Below are 24,871 nucleotides of genomic sequence, written 5' to 3' on the forward strand. Positions count from 1 at the left end.
GGAAGTCCATGTGCACCTGATCTACCAACCAGTTCTGTTACCTCTGCAGTAGAACTGCTGTCATAAAGGTCCTTTTGCGGTCTTTTCATAGTGGCTCAATAAGTGCTTCTTGTATGCTGAAAAATTTAACATTGTAAAGCTTGTATTTAAAGATCCAGTACAATTTTTTACATCTTTAAACATATGCAGACCTATATGTTAAACACATCACTTACTTGTTTGCGTTGCCCACATATCAGCAGCTTGTACATTCAAAGGACTGTCATTATTTGGTTCTAAGCAAAAAAATATAGTTAAAGTTAAGTATATTCACTTGGCTATCTCTTACTAAGCATCTTGTGTTAATAACAACTTCAATGAATAGAAACATTATACCTTTCCACCTAATATCATACTTAATTAATAATAAATAGAAACCTCATTTCTCTTTATATTTCAACATATGCCATAAAAATTCCAGAATAATAAACATACCTCCTAATAAAGATTGTATGGAAAGCAAAATGGTTCGAATCTCGTACAGAGCTGACCATTTCTCTTTTAAAATATCGAGGCAAATGTTTCCAAAACTCATCAACATTGGGGTGAAAACAGGGAGTTGAAAACTTCACAGTGGGTGGATCATATGGGTAGCTACTCGTGAATTCAAATGACAAACGATATGTCAGGCCGTGATAAACCTACAAAGCATTTATTGTTTTAAAATTGGAATGAAAAAATATGAGAGATTCTAAAACAAGTATAGGTATTATTGGTATATATATAATATGTGGTTTTCAGTTTTCACAAACACGCCTACTCCTTAATTTGAAGTAACTATAAAGTATCTGTAGGTTACCAGTAGCTTTAATTACTTGGCCTATATGTTAGTATCCCAATAAAAAATCTATTAAATTAAGAAGTCTGAAGAAAAGAGGTTTCAGTCTAAGAAATATCAACCTCGAATTAACAGCATCCTAAAAAACAAACAATGGAAACTTCAACATAATGAGAAATTTGCTGATTTCTTTATTATCATACCTGTTTTGCGTGATTCTATTAACCATATGGCATTTTGCAATCGAAATATAAAATTTTAATATATTTAGCGGACCAACAGGAAAGTTAACGCAGCCTATTCAAAGATTTACATTTTTCCATTGATGTGTTATTATTCAGTTATTTAATGTATTCAGTGGTTGTTTTAATGACTTTTGCTTTTATTAAATACCCTATAACAAAAATAACTTTAATTTGTGACTCACAGTTCCCTCTGGGCCTTCTATAGTTCCGACCCAATTAAACAAATTATCGCCATCTGGAAATGCTGAAACACCAGTTTCCGCCGACATCTGTACGAATTGAATTAAACATTAATGAACCACATCGGTTTCATAATTAAGATTGATAAATACTTACCATTAGTCCCATAAGCTCTTGGTGTAATCTTAAAAAAAAAGCCTTTGTTAAACATAAGAAGTTAAGCACTGCAACAAAATAAAAGAAATATATAGCCTATACACTAAATGTACAGAATGAGTAACTCTAGTTTAAGAATAAATAATCAATATTTATAATTTACCTTTTTTTGACGGAATTAGAGTCTTTTTTAGTAGTTTGATTCGCTGATTTTTCTTTCGTAGAGGAAATTACGCCGACATGTGGATTTGTGTTTTGAGAAGCCATTACGAAAGTTACGTAAATTTTATAAATATATATATATAGGTTTACCTCTAAAATCTAAAAAAAATATAGACAAACTCTTTTATTAGGCTATTCAATTTAATACGACTTATTCCATTTCAAAATGTGGACGAATTGCCCCAAATTTCTACCTTCCAGCTGTTCATCGAAAAAGTTCTATTCAATTCAAACGTAACAATACGACCAAGTTTAGCCAATCAGCAATCGCGAATCTACGCAGTCACGTGTGTCCACGGAAACGTAGTAAACAAAGTAGAATTTTAATTTCACGTCGCGGGGGCTTTCGATATCATTTATTAACCTCAAATAAACATTATGTCAAAATCAAGTCAAAACCCAACAAGATTTAATGATTTCTCCTAAACAGACGCAATCGGAGAGCTAAGATTCTACTCGGGATCAGACTCTGCTATGGATTATAAGCCTTCTTCAGAGTCCGTATCGTCAGCGGCCGCGAGCCGATATTGGTTTCGCGTAACGAACTTTTGTACCAGATTAAATAACACAGATACGCGAATACAATAACATAGCAGCATATCTTCAATGAATATAAACTCGTAGGTGGAACGTCTCTAAACCAGGCATGCCAGCGCTAACCAAATATAAACTTGCATTACCAAGTCTGACTATATATATAGCCTAAACTTCGGCCACTTTTTCTAAACCTCAAAAACAATAGCTCGATAATTGCACAGTTGTAGCTATCGCAACAAGATAAGTACAATTCTTTGCACCCCCGCAGAGCAGCCATTGTCTCGCACCCGGAAGAGATAGACTGTAAGACAAGAAACAGCTGGAAATTCAGCGGTGTTGGTAACAGAACAACACAATACGGTATGCAAGCGAAGATATAACCAGCTGTCTTGCACTAAAGCTATCTTGTAAACATCCTGCCGTCTAATCGCTTTCACAAAGCTAGCTGCAGAAAAAACAACACAATATGAATGTTTTGTAGTTTTTTATTGTTTTTATTTTCCTGACTTTTTATTTGTTTGTTTTTTTTTTATTTTTTTTTTCAAATTTTGGATTTGATTTTAATTTGTTTTTTTTTGTGTTTTTTTTTCGTTTTTATGTTTGTGTATAAAAATAAACATGGAGGTAATCAGTGTTTAAAATGCTCCTTCACACACAGGTAGAAAAATGGCAGCTGGTAAAAGTTCATATATTTCGACTGCAAACAAGACCTCACCTCATACATTGAAAGTAAGAAAGAAATTTTAACAGGCGAACATATTATAAAAACATGAAAGTGAAATTTAAAACGCCAAATTTCCAAAAAACGCATTAAAGAAAATTTGTTCATTGTTTTTTTTTGTGAAAATTTCTTTTAAAATCAACTGACTTTTGATTGGCAGTACAGGATGCTAAAAAGTTTGTTGCAAGTAGGTATTTGTGGGGCAAACAATATGCACACACATCTACTAGTAAAACATCATCTATAGCAACAGTTTACTTCAGAATAACGACGCTTTCCACAGTCTTATTTTAAAATTTGCGCAAACCCATTCCTCTAATAGGGAGAATACCACGAACCTCTTGGACGACCTCTGTGGAAAACAAAAGGCTTGGTGGCTACTCTATATGTGCTATGTGGATTAGCCTCTTCCACATATTCAGTTCAAACTGTTTTAATTAGAAGATAAACAATTTAAACTTTATACAATGGTACACCAAATTACCCACATAATTCTGTGTAATTTAAATCCCAACTTTCCAATGGCAGTTGTGTAGATTAAAAGTGGTAATCAAAATAATCACACTGTTACTGTATCAGTGTTCTCACACTACCTGAATGCACGTCTTGGCCTTCCATAGTATGGAGCATAATGACGTCCCCTCCCCCTTCCTCTGTACCTTGGGCGCCCTCTATCAGAAGAACTTATGCCATGTTTGTTAGTTCGCTTTGGATTTACCTGTAAAACCAAAACGGTTGCTTTATTTTTTTGTAGCAATTTTATATTTTTTGGGTGCAATAGCCATTGTATTTAACTGAAGCACACTTTTATCCATCCCGTGTTTTAACAACTATCCTATTACTATTGTTTTCCCTGTTCATTCTTTAAATAATATGATCATTGCCATCGTTTACAAAAAGATAAATAAAAAGTATGTTATGTTATTGTACAGAGAATATATTTCCTTTAACTGATAGATGGTCGAACCTGCAGTTGGCGCCCTCTGAACAAAGTTCCATCCAATGCAGTTGCAGTTTCAACTGACTCAGTGTCAGCAAACTCGACATAAGCAAACCTGTAATGGCGTTGCAGTCAAATGTAAATGTGATGCTTCAATAGGATGCAAGCAATTTTAAGGTTATGAGATAAATTGCATGACTTTACAGCATTGGAAATATGCAATTATGTGCTCAACAGGAACTGAATGATAAATTTCTTGTGTCCCATTCTAAACAAGTTTAACCACCATATTAAACTGGATTTAAGGTGGTATTAAAAGCGTCTAGCTTAGATCATAAAACTGATAAAATTCCATGTTTTTTATATATTTTTTATATTGATCTACAAAATCATATTAGTTGCTCAGCTGTACCAAAACTTATATTCCAAACGTAACTGCACAGAATTGCTGCCAAGTTTAATGTTGTAAATGTTGATTAAATTTCAGGGCAATGCTAGCCCTACTAAAACTTTTTGAACCACCGGGGCATCTGTTTCTTACCCTTTTGGATGACCACTATACCGATCACACAATATGGTAACTCTGTTGATTGAACCAGTGCCATGAAAATGTTGTTCTAACTCCTCTGCAGTTGCTCCATAGTCCACCTAATGTTTAAAACACAATTATTGACAATTTTTTTGTATCAAATATATATATAAGTTTTATCTTTTAAGAAAGTACAGAATCTGAAAAAAGGATGTTGAAATATTACATGTTGAAAATTGAAGCCTACTTACATTTCCAACAAAAACAGACCGCGAATCTGCCTCCACTTTTTCCTCTATTGTCGGAAATGCAAATGTTGCAGCTGAAAATAGCAATGACAAATTAGTTAAACATTGTAGTAACCAAAAATATAAACTGATGCCATAAACATTCCCCAGCAAATAATTGGCTATATTTAAATTTGTTCTGCACTGCTGCCCTATATAGTATTTTATATTTTATCACTTCCCGAAACTCATCAAAGCATGAATTTTAGGAATAGTAATAAAAATACTCATGAAAAGTTCATTACCGCTGGAATGAGTAACTAATCATTAATCAACCACACTACTATTTCATAAAAGATTAAACAAATAGGAAAACGACGTCATTATAGTCTGTGTAATGCCGTAAAACACGAGCGGTAGTGGCTGTTATGACGCACCGACCTGTCTGGGCCTATTGTTAACACGCCCCCAATGCGTGTGTTTACCCCCAAAACAAAACGGGTTGGAATGCACGGATCGTTAAACATGATCCAGCGCGACCACAACACACAAATCACGACCAAGTCGACGAGTGTATTTACACTTTCACTATCAGTGTTGCACACCAACAAAATGTCAATAAAACCCACCTTTCGTTTTTACACGTTAACAAAACTTAGCTTAATATTGTAGTTATACAAACACATCAAAAAGCCTAATATAAGGTTGACCATCTTATAAACAGGCTTAAATGTGGTTATATCATACAATTTATGAAATTTTATTAAAAAATACATCATGAAACACTGGTAATTTAGAATATAAATTTGGTCTTAATCCCTTAGGAAATAGAGCTACTCCAGGTCAACAGGTTAAACCCATAAGCGCTTATGAATCATCCGCCTCTATAGAACGATAATTTTAAACGTGCCGGCGAGTAAAATTTTTAAACCCCTAAATTCCTTATTAAAAATCTATTTTCGGAATAATACTAGTTCCCTAATTATAAATCAGGAAACATTTTTGTTAGCCTGAAACTATATATAAGAGGCTCCAAATACCGGAACATTCACTAATTCTACAATTTATTAAAGAAACATCAGTAAAATTGTTAGAACTAAAGAATGGTAAGTTTAAGTTATTTGGTTGATATTAATTATGCATCTTGAAAATAAAATACAATAATATTCTTTGTTTCAGAAAGTGATTTGTGCGGAACTTCTGTTATTTGTATTGAGTGCGTATGCTGCTCCTGTTGAAGAAGAGGCAGCAGATTTACAACAAGCAGACATTCAACTCACAGCTGAAAAAATGGAGCCTTTGGTTTGTGTTTTAAGTTTACAACTTAATTTTTAAATGGGTTTGGCATTAGTTGAAAATAGGCACTAGGCCTACACTATCTTCTGCTAATAATATCATCACGCTGTTTCATGCATATTGCAAAAAAAGCAACATTAAAATATAATATATTTGACTATTACATACGCGATATATGTATGGTAATTTTTATAAAAATGATCCTTCAAGAATAGAAGTATGAGATAATATGCCTTTAAATTTATAATATTTATTTAAACTATATTTTTAGACCAGAGAAGAAGTGAAAAATCTGTGCCAGCTGGAAAAATACAAAAAACTTCGAAGCTGCACTGCAGACCCACAGGAAAAACAAAAGCTTGCAGAAACAAAAGAAAAATACAGGTACAAATTTCTGACTTAATACGGAGATGTAGTCTTTCAATCAAAGACAACAGACCAGGTTGGCAGCATTGTGAATGCAAGACTGCGTGTTAATTGTCTTAAAACTTACCAACAAGTTACAAATTATATATAATATAATATACGTTTATCACAGGCCTATGTTCAGTGAAGTGACAGATTATGAATTAGACATATCTAGCACAAGTTTGTGGGGAACATTTCGCCCTGTTACCGAACAACACCTTTCCAACAGTTCAGGTAGAAGTAAAACTTAACCGACATAGTAATGATATTACTGATTTATTGTTGTTTCGACAGATTTAAACTCTAACAGCAGAGCAAAGCGATCAACCTGCCTGCCTATTAATCCTTGCATAGCAGGATACTCCGATAAAACATTTATATATGGAAGTGAATACAGCACAGGAAAAGTTTATGAAATTGTTCTTTATCCAGGTATAGGTTGTTGGCGATACAAATTATCTGTGGTAGTAAGTAAAAAACATAACATTATTAACAATAATTACTTTTTGCAGAACAATATCTCTACCAGAGATTTATGGTTGGAGTGTGTGACAATAATTTCTCTGTATTTTCATTTACTTGCTGCACCGAAAAAGTATACTATAGGACTGTAGTATATTTATATCCTACTGGTTATGAAACCGGCACAAAGTTCGTGGGAATTCCTGGAAGTTGCGCTTTGGCATAATTGCCATGGCCTACCTAATGCACCTATTTAAATTAAATGAAATTTGGTCATACAAAGATCATTTTTTTGCGGATAAAAATCCTGTACATATTTTTACACATGGTATTGTGCCATGTTTTATGTTAATTCAGGTTGTAAAATGTTCCGAATAATCCATGCTTGTTTATTGCGCTTCAGCTTTAGTATTTGTCATGACCTTACCATTTCCAAAATGGAACCAGTAATATTTGCATAATACAATTTTGTGAAAGTGTCTGTCCACATAGTATTTCTTACATAGCTTGATAGGCAATGTCATATGTGCAAAGGCGTTAAAGCAGTTTAGTTTTAAAACACTTTCCAAAATAACAAGTTGTGTAGCATGGATAACATCAAAATCTACCTTATTCCCTTATTACATGTTTTATAGACATGTAGTTCATAAATATAGGAGAAATGCATTAAATTACACAATTGCATACTATTGTCATCCATTTAGTCATCAAATATAAACCATAGTTATTAGAAAGTAGGACAAGAATGAGCATGACAGGAAGAAATGAGCATCTTATCTGTTTAGCACAACTTAACAATTACAACAACTTCATAATTTTTAGACATCCATAAAATATAATGTATATATATATATATATATGTTCATAGTCTACTCATAAAATAGCATTGGCCTATATAGTGTCTTTATTTCTTTAGTAAAGATATTGCCCATGGGGATTCACATGTGCAGAGATGGAACAAGTGTTATGTATTTATTAGACCAAAAGTAAAAAAAGAGTTCGTAACTAATTTACAGAACAATTTTTTATGAGAGTAAGTTGTGTGCCAAAATCTATTAAATCATTACATGCAACATGTTAAACTATTATTTAACTCACAAGCTGGGGGGCTTAGTGTCATTTGTTTTTCCACATCGTTTTGCATTTCTTTTAATTTCTCAGCTTCTGCTTCCATTTCTTTGACTCGTGCTTTGATTGCTTCCAGTTCCTGCGATTTAAGAAAAATAACTACAGTTACCATTTGATTCCAGTTCCTGCGATTTAAGAAAAATAACTACAGTTACCATAAATAAACTAATTTTTTTTCATCGATAAAACTATTTTCAATATTATAAGCAATTAATGTAGTTAGGTCACAATAAATTATTCTTACTGGGTCCGTTTCATCGGCAGCTCCATTAGATTGATCTAAAACGGCAGAATCGTCTCCAACTGTTAAATCGCCATCGTTTGATACACTTGTTGCAAAAACGTCAATGCTGTTGTCGTTGTCGTTATCTATTATATCCGCCATATTGTTTACGTGAACTTAATGTGAAAAGATAGCACTATCATTCAGTAAATTGAAGTGAATGAACAACTTCCACGCTTTTCAAACTAAAACCACGCAACCCGTTCTAAAATCACACCAATGTGGTTTGAATGAAAAGTTTTACGAAGGTGTTGCAGCACAATGGACCCAAATCTAATATTTTGTTTAAACCATTTATGAGTATTTACTTTTTTGATTTAACGTTTTTAAGCATGCCTTATTAAGTTTTTATTGTAAAAAACATATTTAACTGTATAATTTACAAACACCCGTTTACCATATACTTCAATTCGTTTATAATAGAACGCTCTTATAGCAAAGAAATGTAGAATTTTTCTTAATTATAGCTAGGTACATACGATACAAATGTTATTTAAAGAATCTAATTTTCTACAAGAATACACATAACCGTACTTCGAATTCGAACACGTAACTTTTTTCAATCGCAAGAAGAACGTGAAAGACCAGTCGCAGTCACCACGCCGTCTAGCGGCTTTTCAAAGTAACATTTTCTATGCAGGTGAAGTGTTTTGGTTTTCTAACATTTGTAATACAACCTCAGAACTAGCGATCGTGCGCTTTAAGGTATTAGGGGTACAGAATGTAATAAAGTTGACCGACTAAAATTAAACCAAGTGCTGTAAGCAATGGAGTTTAGTTCAAGTCTGCTTGGAAAACCGTCTCATGAAGCACTGATCAGATTACAAGATTATGAAATCAAACTTTTAGAGGTACCGTATGTCTAATTATCAAGTTATATAGTTGCCCGGCGCCGTGGCACAGTGGTTAGCGCGCCTGTCTGTAACCTAGAGTTATAGGTTCAAGGCTCGTTGCTGCTACCATTGTGTCGGCGTATGTGTTCCTTATTATGAGCTTAATCTTTTAGAAGTATTCAATCAATAATGTAGTTTGTGGCACAAATTCACAATAAATAGCAATCCCCTTGCCTGCCTGTAACTCATCGGTTATTTGTTCAAGGCTCGTCGCTGCTACCCCTAGTGGCATATATTTGCGTTCTTGATTAACACAATAAACGAAAATTTCCCCAAACCAGGATCACTAATGAATATGTCACCACAAAGTTACAGATGTGCTAACTCGTAAGCGGGCATGAGATGCATATAAAACAGAACATCTGTGTTATAGCAATTGTTGTTTTTACATGGGACTATACAAAGAAGACGGAACACTTTTCCCGCTAGGAGGCGATGACAAATTGGTTTCTCTATTCTATGGCAAGCAGTTAGATTCACAGTTTATACACATAAGATATAATCCTCTAACCCCTATCCCCTTACCCCAAACTCGTGCTAATCAAACAAAAAAAAACTTAAAAAAAAGTATTCTACTGTGCGGGACTCGAACCCAATAAAAATGAAACGAAGAGAGTATAGGACCGCACGCAAACCGTTACACCACAGACTTTGTGACAAAAAACAGAACGAAAGAGGGTATATAACCGACCTAATGTGGGAAAGATGTTCTTACTAGTTTTTTTATGTATTTAGAAAGGTATTTTTATTATTTAATTAATTTGTTTTACACTTATTAATACTTTGTAGTTTTTTTTGTGCGTTTTTTTCATATTTTTTAATTTAAATAATTGCCGACACCTAGCGGAAAAAGTATTCCGTCTTCTTCGTATAGTCCCATGTGTTGTTTTCTCACGAACGAGAATAAAGCAAGTTGCATTCAATCAGTAATTTGTTACTGAATGGTACTAGTGAAGAATCTTTCGACACTATATATAGGCAATTAGGAGTTACTGAATAGGAACGATATTTTACTAACACTAAATGATCTTTCAATCCACATGTCTAATTGTTATTTTTACTTATCAATTTAACTGTTGATGTTCATTGTTTTAAATGTCAGGTCATCAAAAAAACCATCCTGGGTCGAATTGAACATGATCGGAAATATTCCAACATGCTCTCGCAGCTCGCCAACCATGGCTTGAAAATTGAAAACTCAATGTTCCAAAGCCCGATCTTCAATGTGAGTGGTTTTTTAGTAATCTTTAACATTGTTTAAAATGGATTATATTTTTCATGAATGATTATTTTTCTCATAGGCATGGAAGGAAATAGTGCACAGCATGCTACAAACCAGCCATTGCATCAAGAAGAGTGCAGATTTCATGCAATCCTCCACCTTAGATAAAGTGACTGCACTTATAAAAGACAAGACAACAATACGCAAGAACTACACGGAAAATCGTGAAAGAATTGATCATAAATTTGTCAAGGTAGCCATCTCCGCATTTCTGTGTATTTTTAATCTGACAACTGTTGTTTTTTTGTGTTTAGACGATTCATACAGAGTTGGACAAAAAGCATTCCAGCTACATGAAACTTGAAACAGAAGTAGCACAAGCTCATAAAGCTTATGATGCTGCAGTGGAAAAAGGTAAAGCTTGGGTTTAGTTATAACTGTTTAAGTGACATAACAGTTAAAGTATGTCATTGTCATGTAAAAAGTTTAGTTTAAGTATGTCATTGATGTTTAAATTGTTTTTACTAAAGCATTTGGAGTCTTAAGATGTGCTTACTGATTTGAAAAAATTAACCACAAATTTCAAGATTCTTCTTTTTTATTAAAACAGCATATCTCATTGATAGGTAAATTCAATCCAATTGAAAAAGCGCAAGATAAATACAGGAAGACTACAATGAAGCTTCACCATGCTCACAATGATTACACATTACAGGTTATGGAAGCCCAATTACATCAACACCAGTACAGGTGATTTAAGCCCTGTTTCCTATTTCCTTATTGATACTGAATGTATTGTTATCCTGTATAGCAAACGCAAATGATTACATTTACACAACAAACACATATTTACCATTTCTACTTTCAAATTAAAAATTAAGATACGGATATTCTCTCAGTGCTGGGTAAATACCATGTTATAGTAGATATATAAACTAAATGCTGTAAAACTTTTACAGGAACCAAGTTCTTCCAGAACTATTAAGCGGCATGCAACACATGGAAACTGAATGTGCAGAAACTTTGTAAGTTACCCCAATGTATTAATATTTATGTTTGTCTGCTAGGTGTAGTGACCACACTTTTTTTTCAATTAAGTGTAAATATGTTTTAAACTGTAAGTGTGTTTTAACAACTGTTGTTTTGTCGCTATATGCTGTCTTTTCGATTTAAAATTTTATTTTATTTTTCGCTAACGTAAGGAAAGAGGCAAATGAAGAATTGTACTATCTACACGTGCAACTAAAAACGGCATAAAACTTGCTAAATGTTCTGTATTATTTACACATCTAACTTTAAATAGTATGTAACTTGTTCTATGTTTCATTCATTACGCTATATAGACATACTATAAAAAGCATGTGGTAAGTAGATTATAGTAGTTAGCCATGTATTGTGCATTCAATTAAGTACTTTCTATGCGTCATAACACAGAGTACTCTATTCATCTGACAGGAAACAGGCGTTGCATGAGTTCTTAACGTACAGCTCACCGTGTCGCGAAGAACTGGTGTCCTGCCACAAGGAAGCAGAGAACGCAGTCATGAATATTGACTCACATCAAGAGTTTGATAGCTTTATTCAAACTCAAAGGTGAGTTGTCAATAATTACAACGCACAGTACTAAAAGTTTAAAAATTTGCTGATGCATTTTAGTTTGCTTAACTTGGTCCATAAACAAATGGCTAATGCAATGTTAATGCAATATTAAACTGAGCCTAACCACAACACGGTTTCTGTGATAAATAATTAACAAATCAATGTTGTAGGAAGTACAACAGTTATGTTTTGTATAAACTAGGCGTATGTGACCTTTGGCAAGACACTTGATAAACATTGCATCAAGCCAGTGTTACTAATTCAGTTGTAGAACCGTAGGTGTTTGGATAATTGGCCAACTCTGATCAAAATCTCAGATTCCATGATATGCCTTCCTTTTGGACCTCAATCATTCAGAATGGAAAGTATTAAATGTTTATTTATTTGCTATGACAATACAGAACTCCATTGGAACCAGAAGCGAACATCACATATGAAGTAATGAAGGGGGAAGCAGCTAACTTACCCATGGGTCAGATTGTTTTAAACAACCTCAGTATGCAAGGGGTGGAGCATATGTAAGTCACATCGATTTTGCATCTAATTAACTTTTTATATGCTTAAGAATTGACCTTCATAGTCACCTATGTTTAGGTAAAGAAGACGGCGTTTACAGACACATGGCGTGTTAATAATTGGTGCAATATCACCAATTTACTTACTATTTACACAGGACATAACTTATTTAATGCTATGCGTATATACCCTGTATACTTATGTTAGACACCTATACCACCCTTTTACCCACAGAGCACAAGGATACCAAGAAGATTTAGAGCAAGTACAGATCGAGATTGACGACTTAAAACAGACGTTATCAGGCACAGAAGAAGATATTCGACAGTTCAGTCAAAACTTACCTAATTTAACGTGAGTTTAAATGTTTCTGTTGCATGATCTGTGATGTATCTAAATGTCTTCATGTTATAATTTAATTAAAATACTTCTTAACACATGGTTTAATTATATGTCTTTTTTATTTGTTGTAACTAAATGTCATTTTAAGTTAGCTGTAACTAAATGTCCTCATGTTATAAGTTTAACTCAATTTCTTGTTAATACATGGTGTAACCCAGCAAACTGGGGTCCACAGACCAACTGGGGTCAGTACAGCAGTTTTAGAGGGTCCGCAATTTAAAGCATGGATTATGATTAGACAATAAAGCTCTTTTATTGTGTGGTTTTTGCACTTTTCCTATAGCATTCTTTGATTTTCATAGGGCCGCGAAATATCAAAATAATAACAAAGGGTTCACCAGGCAAAGTTTTTAAAAAGTTTAGGAACCACTGGTGTTACCAAATGTCTTTCTAATTTAATTGTAACTGAATGTCTTCTAGTTATGTATTGTAAGTAAATGTCTTCTTGTGTTGACTTTATGTTGTTCTGTTGCTTTCCATGTCAACTGTGGTGTTGCTACCTGCATGCAGTCGATTCTTTTCATCCAAGCACATCGGGTAATCCTAATTGTGAATTATTTATTATGTCAGTTTCAATAGCAGCCTTTTTATTTGTAACTAAACAATTGAAATTCTTTTTAATTTTTTTTGTGATTTTTTTTTTAATAAAAGGGTAAAAGTGTTTTTGGTGAAAAGTGCTATTTTGACTCATTTTATGATATTGTTAAACGCATGTTTTAAACTTTTGTTTGTTTAAAATATTTTTTATTAGTGTTCTGAAAAACTCTGAACAATAAATCTCCAGCAATGATAAGCCATATTATTTACTCTCAGGCTTATAAGCAAGCAACTAGATTGTACGAATCTAAAGAGACAGCTCACTGAGCAGGAAAACTTACAACACATGCTACAAAACTTGCACTACCACGTACACCATGCCATACAAGATCTGGGTGACCAAGATCCACCTGTAGGACTTTATCTACCTGAGTTAGACACCATATCAACTGCTTCTAGTAGTTCAAGTTATGAACCTAAACGAACAGTGGAAGGGGCTAAGGTGAAAGTCTTGATACTTTTGATTTTTTGTTGTTAGTTTAAGGATTCGACTACAGGATTATTAAATTAAATGTTCATTAAAAGATAATAATACTCAACAAATCGTGGGTGAATTAACCAGTGCTTTGTTAAATATGTCTTAAAGGCAGTTATGTCACTTTTTTCAAGTATTTTCGACCATAAAATGTACTTTTTTTCGTAAATGATTAAACAGTGTTGTTTTTAATTCTATGTTAGTACCCCAACAAATAGTTTTACAATATTTTTATTTTGTACAGAACTTTATGCTCAACAAAGTCAAACTGAACATAAAAAATAAACTCAAGTTTAAAGATGACGGAGTCAAAAGTCCCATGGACCAAAGCAAAACAATCAAGGAGCAAACTTGGTTTCACGGGACGATCCCAAGGACTGAATCGCTCCGCCTCCTCCAGCAGGATGGAGACTTTTTGCTTCGTGAGAGCAACAACTCACTTGGTGACTTTGTCCTCTCAGCAAAAGCGGATGGCCAAGTTCGTCACTTTAAAGTTCAAGTTACCGATAATGTGAGTTTGGATTTATGACACATTCTATCTATTCTATATGATTGAGGTCGCGCAATCCATGGGTTCTAGAATGTGGGCCAGGATTGGCCTATTACCCTATAGAGTGACAAAAATTACAGTGTACATTGTATTGTAGATGCAGTGCTATTTGAGTAACAAACAAGTAATTTTGTTATTACAGATTATTTGTATGAGGTCTTATGCTTGTTATCTAAAATTGATTAACCTTTAGTTTGTTTATTTCAATAAATACAGCTTTTGCATTTTCCACCTGACCAGAATGTATTTACTCTACATAAAATACAAATATTTTAACTTGTATTTTTGTTTGAATAATGAACACTACGCATTATTATAACAGGGCATGTACAGATTCGAGGCCGACCAGTTTCCGACAGTTCTTAACCTCATTTCCCACCATTATCAAAAGCGTGAACCTGTTACGAAAAGAACTAACTGTTTGCTTCTTAACCCTATATGTAAGGTAGGTGGTATGTAAACAAGATAAAGGCTACTATATACAACTGATACATCCTGTCTTACAGATTTTTTAATTGCCCACATACTGTTTTTGTTTCCTCCCACTCAAAAACAGTGTATGTTTCATTAACCCAATATTTCTTCCCTAAACACAGGATAAGTGGCAACTCAGCCATGATGATTTCACAATTGATTGCAAGATTGGCCAGGGCAACTTTGGTGAGGTGTACAAAGCTCTATTTATTCGTGAGAATTATTATGTTGCTGTCAAAACGTGTAAAGAAACAGTGGATAACAACACAAAGGAAAAATTCCTGATGGAAGCCAAGTTAGTTGCCCACATTTTCTAACCTACCTGCCTAAAAATATATTTTCACCTACTTTTTTTTTGTTTTCACCTACACAGTTTGAAAATATTTTACAAAAAAACCTGATTGAATTTCAAAATGTAAAGCTCAGAACGTTTTAACCAATATTGAAATGTGATAGAGTTGTTTAAGTCTATTTAAAATATGAGGATACGGTTATGATTTGGTTTGAAACTAGCCAAATAGAACTGTCGAGCCAGGCTATATATATCTGTTATCTGGTCCAGTTCAAATTCGCATTTTTCTTACAAAAATATTGGTCAATAACATATATAGTAGGTTAGGTAAATATTCTTTTTGTGGCCTCCAGATGGTCCATGTTTTCTTATCTTTTATAATCCCACAAAGAATATTTACTAAATTTTATAACCTTATCTTAGTCTCGCGACTCTTGAAAGAGCATTTTGGAAATATTGAATATTATGTGATAACAGTCTCCATTTTTGCCACAGTATTATTTTATGCTGTGTCAACTGTCTATGCAAATAAAACCAGTTCCCAATTAGGAAACACAGGATATTATGTGCTAATGCAAATGGTATTCATCTTACAAAACAGTAATACATTCGGCTGTGTCTATGCAAATAATAGTATTTTACCTTCATGAATTCATATTACCATGGGAACATATTACTATGGGAACTTTATGTAATTTTGTCATGTCTAGTTTTGGTTTTTCTGCTTTAGTTGAGTAAATAAAAAAATCCAATTTTTATTTACTTTATAAAGTGAAACCAGCAGGTTATGAGGTTGTTAACACTGCTTTCATATTTAAAACAAACAAAATGACTTGTTGTATGGATAATGACAAAAGGTTCATGTTCTTAAATTCAAGTCACATCACAAATGTATTGTATTTTGGGGAGGCACATTTAATTTAAATTCTGAAACAAATTTAACCAGTAAAATGTAAAGGATAAAGAATGGAGTTTTGCTTATACCTGTTCAGTTTTTTCTATTATAAATGATACGCTTAGGAAACTACATTTCAACTGTGTTATTTTTTTAGGATTTTAAAAGGTTATGATCATAAGAATATTGTGCGACTTATAGGAGTGTGTACAGACCGCCAACCAATATATATTGTCATGGAATTTGTCTCTGGTGGGTAGCGTCTGTTGTCTCTGGTGTTATGATGCAGTAGTTTAAATGCTTTATTGAACTTTTAGATGACCATATGTTTTCCTGCATCTAAAATTTCAACGCCCTATGCAAGTGTATGGGGTGGAATAGTTCTCCAATTCCAATATTTCTTTTCTTAGGTGGTGATCTTGTAAAGTATTTAAAGCAAAATCAGCATGAACTTTGTCCAAGACACTTGGTTCAGTTCTGCCATGATGCTTGTATGGGTTTGGCATATTTGGAGGACAAGAAATGCATTCATCGGTAGGTGTTTAAAGTGGTTGAATTACGATGGATATAAATCTATGTTTGTCTATAAAATTGCCGTATGGAATCTGAAAGTAAAACCACTGTTGCTCCAGACCAGTTAATAATTAATTGTGGTTTGCGATTGCGAAAATGAAAGAAAGATCAGACAGAAGACGCCGCGTTTAAACAATGAATAAAGGGCGCTGTGTACACTTAAGAGCACACTCTCTTACTTGAAAATGCAACTGCTGTTTATAGTTTCATATATTTTGTCTCTTCAAATTTCTGAATTTAAATAAATTGTAGTCTCAAATACAAAAAAAATAGTTATTTAAAAATGTCCCATTTCTTCTAGTGATGTTGCTGCTAGGAATTGCTTGGTATCCGATGATTTGGTTGTGAAGATCACAGACTTTGGGATGTCCCGAGAGGAAGAGGATGGTGTTTACTCTGTAAATGGGCACATGAAAAACATCCCGATGAAGTGGACTGCTCCTGAAGCCATGAATTTTGGTTCGTCTTTTCATATTTACACAAAATTCTGGTATAATGCGAAGACAGTTTTTTTTTTCGAAAATGAAACTTTTTGATCAGATGCTATGGTGTTGGTACAGATGTTCTGACCCTATCTTACATAAATATAGGTACGTTTACCTCTGCTAGCGATGTGTGGAGCTTCTCAATTTTATCATGGGAAATATTTAACTTTGGAGCATTGCCGTACCCCCGTATGACCAACCATTCAGCAAAAGAGAGGGTAGAAAAAGGTAAGTGTTAGAGTTTTTTATCTTTTTTGTTTCATAATTGTGAAAGTTTCCTTTAAGTTTGTAGGACTTTAATCATTAGATATACAGAAGTGGTTGGTGCTACATTTTTAAGGTTCCAGTCTTTGTAAAAATTCTAAACTAGTGACCACTGGCCCTGTGTCTAGTAGCAGACCCCTGCCCATATACTTTAAATACTGAATTCTGCAAATTGGTGAATAAAATAACATACATACATACAAACTTACATACATACATAGTAAGTACTATAAAATAAGTCTTTCCGAAAGAGTGCCATGAACCACAAAAGATTGAGCAACAATGCTGTATTTTCAATTCACATTTAAGTCTAACAATATATCAATAGGTTACAGAATGCCACAACCACCAGAATGTCCAAGCAGTTATTACACAGAGGTTATGCAGAGGTGCTGGGAGTATGAACCAAAACAACGTCCAAAATTCGCCGAAATTGTTGTGACCATAGACAGGATAATGAGAACTCTATCGTAATGAAATTATGAAGACCCTTTTAATTTTCTTACATCTTTTTTTTGTTATGCAGTTCTGTATGTTATGCATATTCAGATTTTGTAATTATTTCCGTTAATTGTCTAACCACTGATTCCGTTTGCCTGAGGTGCCTTGAAAGGCAGTTTTTTGACACGATTAATTTTGTTCCTATAATTCTTCACTTTCATTACTGCACTTAATGTATGCCACCAAATCATGCCAATCTAACAATATGCATTTGTATCGTACTGACAGTTATTATTGCACTTTCAAAAGTTTCTGATACGTAAACTGCTAAAACTTAATTTTATTCGCAATTGCCCATCATACCATGTTTCTTCAACGTTGTTTTAATATTAGTCCAATTGAATCACGATTGCACGTATTTATTCATGTTATCCCAGAAAGTGAACAGTTGTGATCATTTTGTTAAATAAAGAAAAAATATGTTTATTTTTTGGTATTATTCTTGTCTATAAATTAAAAATTGTGTTAAGATTTTACAGAAAGTATGATCACAGACACAAATTGTGTTGCAAAAATGAAAAAATTGTTGTCGGCCAAAATCTCATACAATGTTGCGTCTGTTTAGTATTTCAAATATTTCGTGATAGACCTTAAATTTCTTTGATGAACATTAAATGTCCGCAAAAGACAGAAAATTGTGCATGTCAAATATACACTGTTTGAAAGAGACTAAAAATGTATGTTACTTGTAAATTGTTGTGACAGACCTACAATGTCTACCAGATATAAAATGCCATTGTAAAACTTAAAATAAATTTCTACCAATAAGCTATAGAATGCATTGGCACCAAACACCTTTTGACAAGAGTCCGTATATAAACATGTTTATATACAGAATCTGCTGTTAATAATTCTGCATGTCCTTTCTGGGACACACCATTTTTGGAGCTCTAATGGATCCACTACAACCATATACTGGTGCAGGGTTGCCATACGCTCACCAAAAGTGATGTAGTAAGTATGAATGAATGCAACTCATTATCCCCACGTCGGGGTAATGATTCAGTAATATAAGGGTGTTCTGTTTCATACACTTTATACCTGCTTAGAAGGCATCATGTATGTAACTTTCTAGGTGATTTTTTTAAGATCTTTTTAGTATGTATCCTATAGTTCAAAGTTTTTAGACAACTCATGTGACCACTGAGGAGCAACAGCTTTTAAGTGCCTTGCTGACCAACACATACACCCACAATGGTAGCAGCAATGAGCTTCCAACCCATATGCTATCAGCTGGAGGCTAAGTGCTAACCACAGAGCAACGGGCAAACAATTTTTAAACTAGAATACCAAGAAAACAAATTGAATAATCCAAAAGGAGATTTATTGTTTACCAACTTGCCGTATTAGCAGAGAAAAATAAAACAATATTACGACAATTAATTGTTGGTATCGTTATCAGGGACGCACAGAATCAACTCTATAATAAGACTAAGAAGCATATAATTCCATTGTAAGAAGCAGCGAACGTTAATCTTAGAATGCACAACTGATTTTGCTTCACAGTGAAAAGAATTTGCACTGAACAGTGTTGCCAGCTTCGCCACATTTTTGGGTCAACAACCAGCAAATATTAATAAATTCAGGAACTGGCACCACTGCCATTTCTAAATTGTGTAAGGTGCATTAAAAAAGGGTTCGCGAAAGAGGTTAAGACAGCCAGTACAAAGGTGAATAATAATATTATACAATGTGTCAATGTCAACCATATGCGGATAATGCAGTAACCATATGCAGATAAATAAGAGGAATCCTATGTCTCGTATGGCGCAACTATGTACAAGCTTATTGCGAAGGCAGTATAACTCACCCTAACTATGTAGCAAGTAATACAGAGCATGGACACAAAAATGGGAGCAATAAATAATTACACAGTAGGTTGGAAAAGATATATAATTTGTGTGGGAACTATGTAGTGATGAAGAAGGTTTAGGAACCTTGAGCATTCTGGAGAATTTGTGCAACAATGTCAAAGCACTACGTTGAAAGAGAGCACTGCAATATTATATCAAATATTTTGTGTAAAATTTTTTGAATAAAACCTCTCAAAAGTGCGGTGGTATGGTCAAAAATTACAGTTGAAACATTGGCTCTTCCTCTTCGTGGACTTTCACAATTTTGCTGTTTCTGTTTTTGTAATCAAACTCCTGGGAGTCCACGGATGAGATGAGAGTATTCACATCGCTTCTATTGTCTTCTTCACGAAGTCGGATGTTGAATCTGTATTGAGAATATGTGGGATTAATATAGTGCGACAAAAATCTGTATGTTTATTAACAATTTTAACAAAAATTAAATGTTTTTGCATGTAAAAAACTTATATAGTTGATGCGAATTTAATTAAAATCAACATTTTGTTTGCTATGTAAAGTTAAGAAATACCAGGTCTATAAAAATGTTCCACCTGTTAGAAATATCAGGTACTAACTTGTCATTAAATATAAAATATGCATATACTTTAGAATGCACTATTGTACACCAAAATAAAATATTGTTTAAAAACAATATTCAAAACAGTAAGGCTACTAATTAACAGAGAAGCTGGTTACAACAAGTTAGTTTATTCTAATAATTAATCAAAATAAGTTTATTGCGTATGTTATTTCAGTCAATATTTACAATTTTAAGTATCGCGTTTTATAGTTGGTTTAACTAAAGTAGATAAGCCCACTGAAGCTGAAATATAATATTAAGACCACACGGCACATACGGAAGGAAATGCGGTGTCAAATGTGTTCATACACATCAAGAGACTCCACTATTAGTGCAGTAAACAACAATTAGAGTAGGGATGTGACTGTTTCTGGATATGCGGTTTTCGTAACGTACCGGAAATGACGCTTTGTCATTATTTTGTTAAAAATCAATGAAAGGGTATGGGAACTTCCAAAGCCACAAAAGTGTTTAGTGATTGTATGGAAAACTAAATTACCTATGATTTTGTCGCTTCCAGTGAATAAATGCAACGAAAAGAAGAATTGCGAAGACAATAATAGCAACGGCCACAACGCACCCAATAACAAGTCCTGAGACAGCAGCTGTGAAACATAACAAGGAATTAGAAGTCTAGTCTTTATTCAAATATATTTAATAATGTATTGGGTTCCTTACCAGGGTTGTGACTAATAGAATTGTCAACGGGGTTCTCTGTTGGTTCATTACTCGTGCTTTCTTTAGCATTTTCTCCAACAGTTGTTTTCCTGTTAAAAAAAGGAATATATATATATACATTTTTTAAAAAAAATAAAAAAAATTTCAGTGCTGTTATAATTTTAATCTTCAAAATGGTTTTCAAAGTTAAAAAAAAAATTATCTTACTTTGACAAAAGTTGCTTGAGTGTTGTGGAAATGGTAGTAGTAGTGGTAGTGGTGGTGGTGGTAGGGGTAGTTGTGGAAGTTGTAGTAGTAGTTGTTGTTGTGCTGGTCATTGGAAGTGGTGTTGGTGTTGTTGTTGTTGTTGACACCCCTCCCTCAATCACAAAGTTTCCATTGAAGCCATGCTTAATGTCAGATGCAGCACTTGTGCGCATGTTTATGATTAATACTGGACCTAAAAAGCAAAGAATGATAGTTACAAAAATGGTGACAGTAACTTAATAAAAAACTTTGAACTTTCAGTAAAAACGTATTGAAAATGCTAGTTAAAAGAAAACACAGTCAGTTAACCTAATTTGCATTTACAACACATTATAGTAAAAACAGATGACTAAATAAACAAACTTTTTTATCCCCACCTGTAGAGCGAATTACAGTTGTTTTAAGCCGGTTGTCTTCTGTATGACAACTTGGTTCATGAAGAACCGGAGCTTTAATGTTTGATCCATCATATAAGGTGACATTGTTGAGAGAACACCTGCCATCAACCTTTCTTTTAAAGTCAGCCTCTGTGAAAGTAAAGACAACATTCCCAACGCCTTGGGGTGCACGTATGGTCCATGTACAGTTAAGGTTAGCAGCATAACCAGATGGGTAACCTGGTGATTGGATCATACAGCTTGTATCGGTTATGTCAGCACCACAACTGTTCAGGATGCATCTTTGATGATCTTCAGCTGAAAATTAAATGGTTGTCAATTAAACGCAAATGAACTACAAATATAAGGGTTTAGGTGAAAGTATAAGAGCAGTATGTAGTGTTCTGCTATAAAAATATAAGAACAAAAAACGGTAATTCTATTTCAATTTTATATTCGTGGGGTCTGATTATCTTATTAGCAGCATTGCATGTCATGGGTCTTAGGATTTAGCCTAAAAAACTTGTAATAGTATTACCAAACTAAGAATGATAAATTAGTGGTGAACAAAACAGTATTTTATAAGTATTGCAATCTTTTATTACCTGGTAGAGATTTATAGGTGGCTTTGAAACCATTTCCACCGAATGAATCTTCTCCAGCTTTAAACGAAATTTTCATGTGTCGTCCAGTACTTGTCATTACTGGTGGCGTTTCTTGTCCGCATAACCTGCCAGTGAGTGCAGGGCTAGAACTGGAGTCTCCATCATAAACTAAAACTCTATCTGTTGGACAGTTGTCACGCTCATAGTTGTCATCCAAGTCGAATTCAGCGAATGTGAGCTGAACAACTTGGTCGGCTCCTACTTCAATTAACCATTCACAATGTGTGTTGCTATCATATTCATGCGGGTAGTGTGGTGTTTGAAATACACCTTCTTTTGCTGTTAAAGTCCCACCACATTGCTGAAAAACAAATAGCATAAAATAGCAATGGGACCATAAAGTAACTATATTATTAAAGTTTTTGTTTACAGAGTAGCACCAGAACATAACTTGGTTTCACACGACGGAAAACCTAACTATCAATCACTAACGATCGGTCTTAAATCACATACACGAGTACATAAAACGTGCGAAAGTAAATATTTACTTAATTACTTAAGAACAATGCATATAAGACCACACTTACTTCCTGTGCAAATGTTTGTTGTAGAATCAGTAAATTGGCAAACAAAATCGTCGATGTAATTGCAAACATTATGTGGCAAGATTGACACTTTTACTACACACCTGTACAATAAATCCCTGCTGTCGGTAAATAACCTTACAGGGGTTCCCTTTATCTATCTGTAAAAAGATAACAAATAAATGTTAACGCGAAATATGTCAAGTTTATCGGCACCTGTATACTGTTGCATTGTTAACTTAGGTATCATAAACAACGGCCGATGTTCAACTCACATCCGCACCTAACCATCCTGTCACGACTATACTTCACAGCTTGGTTTTTCTGTTGGGCGTAGACGCGTACACTACGCCCAACTGTTTCAATTTGCGATTTATTCGCGAGTTGCTTTTCCATGGCTATAGCAGTCGCAGTTTTTCACGATGTCGGCGCATTTTTACTACCCATTCACCGGCTCAGCATCACGCGATATTCGTATCAACCAATCAGCGGCGAGCTAAAGAATGACGTAATTGTTCATCGAGCGCATGATGTGGTACACTCATAGCGGTGGAATGGAGAAAATGCAGGGATTTATTGATCAAAATTAACATCCGATGCCCCGGGCAACACATGACATATGACTTGGATTTCAAACAAACGAAGGCAGCGCTGAATAAGACGTGATTGGATCTACTTTATTCCTTAACTTGTCGTTTTTCGTATAGACTCACTTTACAAAATCCCACTTTACAAAATAATACCTTATTCTAGTTAGAACTTATTAGTTTAACCTTTTTACTGCCAGTAACTTTCGCGCAACTCCCTTTAACACACTCACTTCACCTGGTGAACCCGAAGTGACTTATCCGTTCACATTGAAATGTCAACCCTTACATAGCCATTAGGTTGCCTGGTAACGCTATTTATTTTAAAGTTGAACGAACCTGGGCGCGGGCGATGACGAACTTGGCTTTGTTGCTGTTGAGTAATGTCCGGAAATCATTTTAACGGCGCTACACGAAACAACAACAAATGACTGACCATAAAAAAATAACGTTCTGTTTAAAAAATTCTAGGTATAGGCCTTACCCAAACGACTGACTTGGTATAAAAAATAAAATGTTTCGTTTACAATGGAGGTATTGATCTTACTCTCGTGTTGCTCACCTCATATTCACGTGCCATAGCGACGAACAAACACTAAACAGTATCGCCATAGTGTAAAGTCGAAACCAGATACAACGAATTACGTAACTTTACAAATTAACGCCCAGCCCCGACACATATATTGGTTGTCACAAGATGTGGTGTGTTATAAGTGTGTTAATTTCCGGTTAATACTTTCTTTTACCCTTCTACATCTTTTATATTCGTCGGAAATATGTTTCTTTATTTGTTTCAAATTACATTTAATACAAACCACAAGGGTTGGAAACATCCCGTAAATTACAAATAATGACTGTATCAAATTTCTGTCGAACCTTACTCTAGGTCTAGGAATTCAAAATATCTTACCCTGCCTTGGGCCACACGCTCACCAATGCATGCATGAAGGTGCTCACTCGTTGTAAAAACATAGCTATAAGTTAAGTTGCCCCCAAGAATGTAGAGAATGCAGGAAGAACTCAGCATGCTGCAGTGTTAAGTTGCTTGTTGCTATCTTCTATTCACGTCCCTGGGGAAGGGCAAGTTATAATCTAATTTGGCTTCGGCTTGAAATGGCTCTGTTGGACTTTTAGATTTATTATTTTTTTTAATTATTTCCATATCGTTTTACCATATCCTTAATTTACAATCGCTATTTTTTTATCACCAAATATTTTTAACATGCGTTATAGTTATCACGGCTCTTAAAGGGCGTTGGTAAATGTGATATATTAGGGTTGGGAAAGATAGACAATTTTAGCACATAATATTCAAACATCCTGATCGTGTTTTAAACAATTAACAAGGGATAATAGGAGTCGTGAGGATACGGTTTTATAATTTTCTTTGTTTACTACGACGAGAAAATAGAATGATAAGGTGTCCCATCTCCCCCCCACCCTATGTGCTAAAAAGTTCCATCTTGTCCCGC

General features: G+C 34.2%; 5 protein-coding genes across 7 annotated transcripts; 2 read left to right on the top strand and 3 right to left on the bottom strand.

Moving 5' to 3' along the window:
- LOC100176437 (ubiquitin-conjugating enzyme E2 C-like) lies at positions 1 to 2,269 on the bottom strand. Its single transcript, XM_004225805.3, is given in 7 exon segments — positions 1 to 116; positions 216 to 275; positions 475 to 568; positions 570 to 680; positions 1,245 to 1,331; positions 1,399 to 1,426; positions 1,562 to 2,269. Coding segments are annotated over 7 exon segments (540 nt in total). The 5' UTR covers positions 1,666 to 2,269; the 3' UTR covers positions 1 to 60.
- Positions 2,270 to 2,828: 559 nt separating this feature from the next.
- Positions 2,829 to 8,368, bottom strand: LOC100181118 (polyadenylate-binding protein 2-like). The gene is made up of 7 exons (XM_002131874.5): positions 8,113 to 8,368; positions 7,839 to 7,947; positions 4,599 to 4,669; positions 4,360 to 4,466; positions 3,846 to 3,933; positions 3,472 to 3,596; positions 2,829 to 3,230 (listed from the first exon to the last, which is right to left on the bottom strand). The coding sequence occupies exons 1-7, from the start codon at positions 8,251 to 8,253 to the stop codon at positions 3,194 to 3,196; spliced, it is 678 nt and encodes a 225-aa protein (XP_002131910.1). The 5' UTR covers positions 8,254 to 8,368; the 3' UTR covers positions 2,829 to 3,193.
- Positions 4,663 to 7,221, top strand: LOC100178751. Of its 2 annotated transcripts, XM_002131899.5 has the most exons (6): positions 4,663 to 5,680; positions 5,754 to 5,876; positions 6,142 to 6,254; positions 6,409 to 6,512; positions 6,573 to 6,710; positions 6,791 to 7,221. In XM_002131899.5, exons 1-6 carry the CDS (start codon positions 5,678 to 5,680, stop codon positions 6,964 to 6,966), a joined length of 657 nt encoding a protein of 218 aa, XP_002131935.1. In that variant the 5' UTR covers positions 4,663 to 5,677; the 3' UTR covers positions 6,967 to 7,221. The 2 variants fall into 2 exon arrangements, with proteins under 2 accessions (XP_002131935.1, XP_026689525.1); XM_026833724.1 differs by having other exon boundaries at positions 6,573 to 6,905.
- A 453-nt stretch (positions 8,369 to 8,821) lies between the features above and the next one.
- Positions 8,822 to 18,315, top strand: LOC100187468 (tyrosine-protein kinase Fer). Of its 2 annotated transcripts, XM_009859764.3 has the most exons (19): positions 8,822 to 9,002; positions 10,147 to 10,269; positions 10,346 to 10,519; positions 10,581 to 10,680; positions 10,893 to 11,016; positions 11,226 to 11,291; positions 11,722 to 11,859; positions 12,267 to 12,383; positions 12,616 to 12,735; positions 13,294 to 13,320; positions 13,597 to 13,822; positions 14,100 to 14,366; positions 14,728 to 14,850; positions 15,002 to 15,174; positions 16,224 to 16,318; positions 16,477 to 16,600; positions 16,941 to 17,098; positions 17,230 to 17,352; positions 17,717 to 18,315. In XM_009859764.3, exons 1-19 carry the CDS (start codon positions 8,919 to 8,921, stop codon positions 17,860 to 17,862), a joined length of 2,508 nt encoding a protein of 835 aa, XP_009858066.1. In that variant the 5' UTR covers positions 8,822 to 8,918; the 3' UTR covers positions 17,863 to 18,315. The 2 variants fall into 2 exon arrangements, with proteins under 2 accessions (XP_009858066.1, XP_018666775.1); XM_018811230.2 differs by lacking the exon at positions 13,294 to 13,320.
- An 876-nt stretch (positions 18,316 to 19,191) lies between these two features.
- On the bottom strand, positions 19,192 to 23,030 carry LOC100183471 (cubilin-like). Its single transcript, XM_026833722.1, has 7 exons — positions 22,816 to 23,030; positions 22,229 to 22,589; positions 21,624 to 21,941; positions 21,208 to 21,439; positions 21,001 to 21,089; positions 20,822 to 20,927; positions 19,192 to 20,109 (listed from the first exon to the last, which is right to left on the bottom strand). The coding sequence occupies exons 1-7, from the start codon at positions 22,882 to 22,884 to the stop codon at positions 19,962 to 19,964; spliced, it is 1,323 nt and encodes a 440-aa protein (XP_026689523.1). The 5' UTR covers positions 22,885 to 23,030; the 3' UTR covers positions 19,192 to 19,961.
- Between the last annotated feature and the right edge of the window lie 1,841 nt (positions 23,031 to 24,871).

This window comes from Ciona intestinalis, chromosome 3 (assembly GCF_000224145.3).
Source record: "Ciona intestinalis chromosome 3, KH, whole genome shotgun sequence".
Taxonomy (NCBI): domain Eukaryota; kingdom Metazoa; phylum Chordata; class Ascidiacea; order Phlebobranchia; family Cionidae; genus Ciona; species Ciona intestinalis.